The 10,050-nt window shown below is 43.1% G+C and overlaps 1 protein-coding gene across 1 annotated transcript; it reads left to right on the top strand.

The window, feature by feature from the left end:
* The first annotated feature begins 2,248 nt into the window (after positions 1-2,248).
* pym1 (PYM homolog 1, exon junction complex associated factor) lies at positions 2,249-5,994 on the top strand. Its single transcript, XM_049017785.1, has 3 exons — positions 2,249-2,530; positions 3,564-3,657; positions 4,073-5,994. Exons 1-3 carry the CDS (start codon positions 2,500-2,502, stop codon positions 4,596-4,598), a joined length of 651 nt encoding a protein of 216 aa, XP_048873742.1. The 5' UTR covers positions 2,249-2,499; the 3' UTR covers positions 4,599-5,994.
* Positions 5,995-10,050: the final 4,056 nt, after the last annotated feature.

Genomic DNA, 10,050 nt, shown 5'->3' on the forward strand with positions numbered 1-10,050 from the left:
ATAAGTGCGAACTCCTCCGATCCCAGAGATGTGAGGCAATATGGGTTTCCACTCAGCTACCATGCTGTCTGACTTTTTAATCATCCATTTACAAAATTAATGCCTTAACACAGCACACTAGCTCAGTGTGATGTACTCTCACACCATCAGGTTAGCAGTTTGGATCCCATTGCATGTGTGTGTGAAGCTGCGAATTGGTGTCCCTAAATATCCCATAAAGTGTGAATGTGTGTGTGTATGCCCTGTGATGGACGGGCATCCTGTCCTGGCTGTACCCCTGCCTTGTGCTTCCTGATATTGGCTCCAATCTCACCCTGACCCTATGCTGGTTTAAGCAGCTGGAAGATGGATGGACGTAATTTGAATTATTATAATTGCACTTGCAATATCTAATTTCATAAAATGTTTTATCCTAGTTTCTTGTTGGTGATTGTGACAGTGAAGAGGAGATTTCAGAGACGCCGTTCATGAAACAGAAGATGAGTGCAAGACAGTGAAATTTAGCGTAATGAAACTACATCTGAATGCTGTATACATCATGAAATAGAGAAGATCATACTGGGGCATGGTTTTCAGGTAAACTGAAAGTCAGATAAAACAAACTTGCTTTGTTATTAGCCGGAAACTATAAATGAACTGCTAGCCTGTGGAAAGGTGACCCCTCCCCCATTTAATATTATTATGGTATCAGACATACTTGCCATTGGGCAAAAACACAAACTGGCTACAACTAAAGATGTATGGAGTAAATTGGTTTGAGGTATAGTCCTGAGGCCTGTTTCACAATGCAGGATTTCTTGCTTAGCAGGATAACTTGTTGGATTTAACTTTTTAAGATGGTCTGGGCTAAATGTAAGTGAGCAAAGATGAAGGTAATTTCAGTAAGCTACTAGGATAAATTAAATCCGACAAGTTATCCAGCTAAACAAGAAATCCGGCTCGGTGAAACAGGCCCCTGAACCTCGGATTACACAGGATTAATGTTTTGCAGTTGAAGGATATCGTGCCTACAGCTTCTACTGTACACTCCAGAAAGTACGGCATCAATTTTTGGCTCTAAAATACACCAGTTTACAGAAGAAAACCATTAAAAAATACTTTAAATGTCAGCACAGAATTTAATTGTTATGTTTACACATGACAACATGAACCTTGATACAAGTGAAAAGCTGCAGGGTCATATTATCATATTTTACAACTTACAATCTAAAACCTGGAGCTGAGTAATGAAATAGCAAACTAGCCAGGGTGGTGGTGGGGGAGGGGGGGGGTAAGGAATTAAATAGATCTTCTTAATGAGATTTTGAATATACAGGGCAGATTTGTGAAATCCCCAAAATTAGCTTTCGCCCAAAATTCCTGCTGTGTTTGTCCGGCCTCAATAGCATAAAGAGCTATTTTTAAACAGAAGACATGAAGCTACAATCCATTCTGGACGACAGTTCAGTTTCACTAAAGGAGGGGTTTAATTATGATGCATTGACAAGGTGACAACAATGTCTGCATACAACACCCATCTGCTCTGGAGAGAAAGAAACCAGCAGTGGAATGATGAAACTTTCACTAACACCACATATTCCTCGAGGAACCTGGAAAAGCCCAAATCCAGAAGTGAGGCCAACCAACAGCTGGAAGACGTGTTCGGGGAGTTTGGACTGAAGCACCAAAGCCCCCTTTCAGATCAGCTCCAGTAGGTGCAGATGTGGGGAAAATGTGAAAAACTACAGTTCAGTCTCCCTGGCTATGACAATATAACCAGCACCACATGTGCCAAATGCAGAAAGCACATTTACAAAATGTTACTATCTCTCTCTCTATCTCGCTCACACACACACACACAAAATGAAAAGTGAGTGAAATAAAAGTTGATAGTAGAGGAGTAGAGTTCGAGGGCTTACCTAAATGTTTCTGTGAAAACTTAATGTGCATAACTTTAATGGTAACTGACAATAAAGGCTGATTTGAACAAAAAAGTTTTCCCAAATATACTACCATTAAACAGGCATTTACCCACCATCAATACAAAAATCTTCCAACTTCTTATAATTTTATGGGAAAGTTAAACAGGCATGTCTTTTTAAAACACTTTTCTACTACAATGACCAGAACTGAAATGTACAATATGCGCAAAATAACAGGTGTGCCTAGTTTATCAACATAACAGGAGGGATTAGCAGTGTCACCAACTTCGGCCAGCAACATGTACACATCTACGTAGCAGTTTTATCACCTTGTAAATAATCTGTAGGGTTTGCAAACTACCCGATCGCTTCTGATGTGGCTAATTATAGGTTTATGGTAATGAATAATATATTCGTGTGAGCGTGAGAGTCTGAAAGCACGAGTGTCATGCCAGATACGTGAGAGTTGGTAACTCTGATAAAGAAAGAAAGAAATCAACAAAAAGAAGGAAAATACAGCCACGGCGGACTTTTTAAAAAACATTCCGATCCATATGCGCCGCTTCCGCTGCGCGACGGAAGAGTATCGCGTTTCAAGATGGCGACCCCCTATGTGACAGATGAATCTGGTAAAACTGGAGAATTTGTTTTTGGGTCAAGTGCAATTTTTTCGTGTTTCTTCCTATCTTCGTATAAACGTGTAGCAGATATGTTGCATATTTCAAATCTGGGTCGTAAACAATCCAGTTTCGTCGACACGTTTTGCAGAGCATTGTTATTTGGGAATCTGGTATGCTAGCTAGCTAAAATCGTTATTAAGATCTGCTATTTCCAAAGCTTTAATAATAGGTATACCTATCGGCCAGCCAGAAGATTAGTCAGTCTGTTTGATGAAACGAGAAAATGCCGCTGCATTCAGCAGTCAGTTTGCGTTTTAGACCGCCACGCAGAAGTTAACATCACGAATTGTGATTCACTGTTTTCTAAATAACCAAATTCCTAGTTGTCTTAAGTTAGCTAAGCATAAACATACATATGTGTCCGTTGATGCAGCTGGCTAGCCGTTTTATGTCAGTGCTTGCATGGATTCATTGATTAGCTGCGGGGTGGTTACATTTGTACAGTGCGACGGGAGCAAACGCAGTTGCCATAGTTACGTACGTATGGTTTCTCTTTTGCCTGAAGCCACATCGGCACATTCCTACCATACGAAAGCAAAACGTACCGAGGTAGGGCCTTTATGCAATTCACCGCCCTATATTAGTAAGCTCATTTTTAAGCCTTGTTGTATAGAATATGAATTAAATTACACGAGCTGCATTATTGAATGTAATCTCAGGATGGGCATAGATTTGGGCATGGTCGGTAGGGAAGCCTCCCTACTAATTTTCTGGGAGTACCGTGAGTGTTTAATGGGGGGAGGGGGAGGGATATTTGGGCAAATTTGATCCCTACCACTGCTGAAACCAAAGCTATGCCCTTGAATCTAAGTGGACAATACATGGCTAGACAATAGCTTTACCAGATTTGGATAATTCACTTGGTTACATATCTTATAAATACTGTTCAGTATTTCATGTATGTCTTGTATGTAAAATGTCTGTAATTCTATCCACAAACTTGCCTTATTCATTTTACCGTGTCGACCTCACTTTCTCCCAGGAAAATACATCGCTGCCACGCAGAGGCCCGACGGAACCTGGCGGAAGCCTCGCCGGGTGAAGGAGGGTTATGTACCTCAGGAAGAGGTCCCTGTGTAAGTTTGGACAAGGCACAGGAGGTTTCCTGTGCTCCTCGACAATCACAGCAGTGCACTGTAACTCCATTTATTATTCTCCCATTGGTGTCAGCTGTCCCAGGTGCCAATGGGGCTACGTTCTGATAATCGTAAAGCGAAAATGTTTTTTAATGCAGTACAGCTAACCTAACAAATATCATAGCCTAGCCTAATCTACCTTAAACATGCTTCGAAAACTTACATTTGCCTACAGGCAAAATCATTAACGCAAGGCCTGTTTTATAATAGAGTGTTGAATATCTCATGTAATTTATTGAATAATGTACTGAAAGTAAAAAAATATTTATCCATAATAAAGACAAATTATAGAAACAAGGACTATCAGAACCCGTGGCGTGTCTGTAAGTGCAATAAATTAACTTTGCTTTTCCAGCTACGAGAACAAATATGTCAAGTTCTTCAAGAGCAAGCCGGACCTTCCGCCAGGCATGAATCCAGAAGACGCGGCGCAGAATCAGCAGCCGTCAACAGGGGGCGGTGGGGAGAGGGACGGCGAGACTGCGGGTCTCTCGAAGACCGCCAAGCGCAACATGAAGCGCAAAGAGAAGCGCAAGCAGCAGCAACAGCAGCAGCTGCAGGGACAGGATGGCGACGTGAGTGCTGAGGAAGGGGCGGAGACGCTCAGCGCCGCTGTTGGGAAGATGGAGATCGGGGTGAAGGGGGCCGACCACAAGGGGGCGCCGCAGCACGACGGCCCCTCGCCACAGGCCCAGGGGGTGGCGGCAGCCGAGAAAACCAAGAAGATCAAAGGCCTGCGGAAGAAGCTACGACAGGTAGAGGACCTGCAGCAGAAACTGGACTCCGGGGAGATAAAGCAGCCGACCAAAGAGCAACTGGAGAAGCTGGGCCGGGCCCAGGTTCTGCGGGAAGAGCTGCAGGAGCTGGAGAAGGATTCGTAAACCTGGGACATGTGGGCAGGGTTGGTTGGGTGGGGAGACGCTGTCAAGAATATAAACATCCAGCTGCGGAACATGATTTGGACCAACTCGGCCTGGACATCTTAGAGACATTAGTACTGTCAGCCATATGGAATCATCACCTGTGGCTGGAGTGTACGCTATCGCAGCGTTTCCCTATCTGGTTCTTGGGGACCCATGGACAGTCCACGTTTTTTTTTTTCTCCCTCCCCGCTGAGCAAAATGTGGACTGTCTGGCACAGAGCTGGATGGGAGCAAAAATGTGGACTGGGGTGGGAGCTAAAATGTGGACCCACCCTGAGGACTGGATTGGGAAACAGTGCACTATCCTAACAGTCAGACTGGACAGTAACACATGTATAATAACAACAGATCACTTCCTTACTTCCGACATGCCATTTAGGTTGATGGTTGGTAGATCTGATATTACTCGACAGTTCCGTGAGAATAGTTCAGGTTGTCTGCCATTTCAGTCCTTATCTGCACTGACTCTGAGGCTCATCTTCTTCCCCCTTTATATGATGTTGTAAAGGCTTGTGGCATTATCTGTAAATTTCTTTATGTTGTTGAAGTATTGGATGCAAATTATTGCTCTAGGGTTTCTTTTCATTGGCTGAAAGTGTCCTGGATTGGGGAAAAAAAAACCCAGAAACTTGATGTGATGAGATAAAAAAGGTGGTATATATAGGTTTTCCTGTTTTGCAGGTAAGTCGTGTAGTAAATTCATCAGAGGAACAAAAGTTTTTAAATGGATATGCATCTTTATGCTGGTAAACCACAGAACGGTTTTCTGTAAATTCAGCTGTTAAATTATTATTTTACCATTAGAAAAGGTTTTAATTTGCAGATTTTTTTTTCTATATTGGTTCTGTTCCTTTTTCCGCATGCGATTTTGTGTAGTTTCTGCAAAGACGCACCTTCTTGGTAGAAACTAGCATATTTTATGTAGGTGGTAACTTCTGTGGGAAAGGGGTGTTTTTTTTCTGAAGTTCTTAACCTGTTTTCTGAAAACACAGCATTCACTCTGTGCCAGTACCTGGGAAGGTACGCGCACGCTGCCATCGCTGAGAGTGGCATGTGATCTGTGTGCCGAAAGAGACCTGAGTGTTTCTGCATTCCCAGCCTGCTGGAGTCTGGGATATGTGGTCCCCTGCATGTTTATATTCTAGACAGAATTCTCTGTAAGGAGGGGTGGGATTTAAGGGTTGGGGTTTGGGAGTGTTTCTTCTGGGTGTAGGAAAAGACAAATAAAAGTTGCTGCAGTTTTGTAAAGAAAACCTGTGAGATTTATGAAGCATGTACTTTTGAATTGGTTGTGTTCTTAACTTTTTCCAATATAGCAATTAAAAAAAAAACCTCTGATCCCCTGTTATAGAAATGCTAGTCGCTATCAGTTGTTGTAAAAGCGCGCCATTCGCATTTCTTCATTGGCGGTTACAAGCTCGGAGATTCCAGTGCCACCCTCTAGGGGGAGTTTAGGAACTTGAGTCATGGTTATGCACGAGACAGACTAGCTAATGTAATTGAACCTAAAAGCAGGTCTGTTTAGTTGTTGCTCCTGCAGAGGTTTGTGGTGGTCCGATGCTCCTTTCTGTCTTTTCACTACAGGCAGTTTTATTATTACAAAAACCGGTCTTCCACGACCGGTGTTTTTCATTTTCTTCCAGGTGGAGTGTGATCGAGTCTTTGATGACGGCTGGCACAAAGACCTGCATGTATTGCAACCCTGGCCTGGGGGATACCCTTTAAAATTCAGCCTTGTTTGTTCTGAACGAATGTTAAGTTTTTACACTTTTGAGAAACGGTATCTTTTAAAGTTAGCCTGGAAATTATCAGCAAGCGATGCAATACCGGCCTTTAATAGGAACTAAGAAATTGTGCCATAACAGAAAGGCAACTAGCAATAATTATAAACAAAAAAGCAATGAATGAGAAGTTCCCAAACCATTCAGAGACAAGAAACAAAATCCACAACAAAGCCAGCTAACTGCAGAATAGTGATACTTTATCTCACTGGGGAATTCATCTTTTTGCTTATCCCGTTTCGCTCTCCACGAGACTCGTGCATTGGTGAGAACAAATCTGGGGAACATAGCACAGGATCGGCCAGTATCCAGCACCCTGGAAAAATTGGGATTGAAGGTCTTGCTCAATTTAGTAACATCACAGGCACGGGTCCTAACACACCGAGCCACTCACCACCCAGGAATTTCAGATTACAGACGCTCCTCTACTTACAAATGAGATACGTTCCGAACCACGTTTCGTAACATGAAATGTTCGTAAATCGTTATTCAACATCATTTAAGGGTTTACACGCTGCTGCGTGGCGGGAATAGCGGCCAGAAGTCATACTACCCAGAATTGGCGCACAGGAAAAAAAAGTTTAGGTTGCAGACAGGAAACGAGAGCCCAATGAACCGAATTTGGACTTACAGTACTTTTCGTTGGTTTGAAAGTTCATAAGTTGAAAGTTCGTAAGTAGAGGAGCGTCTGTATTCTGATGCTTCGGTGTATCACTTCTGTGTTACCTCAGCAACTTTTTGTCTGTGACGGCTGTCAGGGTGTGCTGTAGGTTCCTCCATTTTCTAAATACCTTTAGATGTTCCAGTGCAAGACTTGAATGGGTTTTTGTCTATTTCCTGATTTTGACTATTGTGTTTTATCTCGATGATTTTGAACATGCTTTAAATACTCGTGGTTTGCATTCAGTCACTTCATCACGTGTTATTTCTGTGATTTTAAAGCCGTGAGTCAGTATCTACCTGACGCCAGACATTTGGAGAGGCATGTGCAAGTAATAATGAGTTACTTAGCCAATGTGATTCTGGGTAATAACTGCCACCCTCCCTTCCCCTGGTATCAAGTGCTGTTGCTTCGCTCAAGGCTGCTCCACCCTTTTGATCCGAAGTTCAGGTCTTAATTTATGGCCATCTTCTACGGTCAGCTATCAGGTAGCTGCTGTTTACTGTAGTGTTTTGCCCAGACCTGGTAACTGGTGTCATCAAGAACCATGTCAGCATAATGAAAGTTTTTACTGGGAACAGACTGTTGTGTTCAGAAGTGTTTTTTTGTCCCTCTCCATTGCTCTGTCAAGCTAGGGATGATTCCAGATGTTTTTCGCCCCCTTCTGCGAGTCCAGCTGCCTTCTGTCGGCCATGCTTTTCTGGAACCCCATGACCATGCAGCAGCTGTCGGAGTCGCCCACACGGATTTGCGGATGTTACTGGCCATGGTTTAAGAGGGTCGGACTAATCCAGACTTTCACACACCACACCTTCAGATGGAAATAAAGTGGTACAGTGTTGTGCATTTCTGTGGGATGTGAGTTGTGGTTTCAGGGTGTGAGCCACCTCTTCGGATGAGGCTACAGCGGGGTATTAAGTCTTCAAGATGTAGACGGAAAGAATATGAGTTATTTTGATAAGGGCAGGGACAAGTAATTAACTCTGCTATAGTGTTAACTGTGGAATATAAATATAGTTCTAGCTAAATAAATATTTCCTTTACAAGTAAGAATGTAAAAGTTCTTGATTTTTATTGCACGCGGGACCTCATGTTTTTTGGTGCTGTGATACTGAGACATTGATCGTTGTGTCGTGGAAATTGAGGTATGTTGAGTTCTCTACGATGGATGGATGGATGGAGGAGGGAGGGGTAAAACTTCAGACCTCAAAATTTAAGTGTTCTCCAAGAGGGAATTTATGGTGTGCTCTGAAAGCAGACATTCTGTTTAAAATTGTCCTTTTTTCCCCCTCTTTCTCCATGATGAAGTACAGTGGAGCAGGCCTCAGTGTCAACACTAGTACGCTCACACAGAGCAATCAATCAGGCTGAGGTGGACCCGCTGTCAGGCGTGGGGGGGGCATGCTTTCCGGCCTCAGCGCAGAATAGCAGGATCTCTGCTGTGCTGCAGGAAAACAGTCACCAAGTGACAGTCAATAAACGATCTCTGCAGCATGCGAGCATTTCAGACTGCAGGGGGCATATTGGCTAAATGTGAATATCGCTGGTTCAGATTCCACGACTGACAAATTCGCAGAATCTGAATCGCTCTGAAAACAGTGCCTGTGACAGTTTGGATTAACTTTAAGTTGCTTTGGATAATAATGTACTCCGAGAAAATAAATATTATGAGAATTGCGCAAAGTCTTTCATGCCATCTCGAAAAGTGGTAACAGATCAGAAGAAGATCCTTTTCTCTGTCATTACATTTTTGCTGAAGAACAGAAGCTGCAGGCTGAGACCTCCTTGTCTGGCTGGATTTTTGCCAAAACTTTGTTGAAAGCCCTTCTAAATTAGACAACTGAAACAGCTTCTTGATCTTCAACTACAAAAAAGAAAACTCATCCAAAACAGCTGTCATCCATAGAAATAGTTTCATATTAAGTAGTTTCCCAGCACAGTTTCTCAATCAATAACATTGAATACCAGGTATTGGGAGCTGAAAGAAAGCCAAAAAGTGGGGTGGTTGGTGGTCCCTGGGCACTGGGTTGAGAAACACTGACATAAATTGTAGCTTTATACTTATAAAGTTCATAATTGTAAACAAGGGGCAGTACAGTGGCTTGGTAGCTAGTAGTTGGTGTTAGTTGGTGTTGCCTCACTCTTCTTTAGGAGGCCATTCTTCACCTTTGCTCTTTGCATGTTGGACTTCCATGTTCTCTGTTTGCTGCAGAGCAACAAAAGTTCCTGCAAGTATCACAGTTTTTTTTGCCACAGTCCAGAGTCATACCCTTAAGTGATTTACCCAAACTGTGTCTGTGTGTGTCCTGTGCTTCAGTGACACCACTTTTAGGGTGTTCCCCTTCCTCGTGGACTTATTTAGTACTTGGATGATGGCTGAATATTGATGGATGGTTATTGTAAATTACATAAGCTACTTTAAATAAAAGCACCTTCAGTAAACAACTAAGAAGCCAAGGTCTGAGTCGTGGACAGAGACGTCAGGTGACACAGCAACCTGCAACTCACCCCCTGCTGGTGTCCTGATGGTATGACTAGCATGCCAGCTGAAACCTGTTCCTCCATGCCCGGCTGCCAACGCCTTCACTGTTGGCGTCATGTTTGCGAAGCCGTCAGGGTTCACGACTTGTGACCAAACACCTCAGTAAAATTATCCACTGTGAAATTTACTAGCTGACATCCATCCACCTCAGGACCATTTCTTGGATTTTCTTTCTATTCATTCATTGATTCATTCATTCATTCTTTCTTTCTTTCATTCATCCACGAATAAACAAACAAACTGAACACAAGAATTTGTAAGACTTTTCGGTTCCCGGAGCAGGTGAAGGCCTTGCTGGTACACAGCAGCCCTGCCGTCCCTAACCGGGACTGCAAGTGGGGACATAACGCATACAGTGGAGCCAACCTTATCCTTAGCCAATGATTGGTGAGTGAGAGTGAGGCAGCACTCTGGGGGCCAATCAGC

This window comes from Brienomyrus brachyistius, chromosome 6 (assembly GCF_023856365.1).
Source record: "Brienomyrus brachyistius isolate T26 chromosome 6, BBRACH_0.4, whole genome shotgun sequence".
NCBI classification, from domain to species: Eukaryota; Metazoa; Chordata; class Actinopteri; order Osteoglossiformes; family Mormyridae; genus Brienomyrus; species Brienomyrus brachyistius.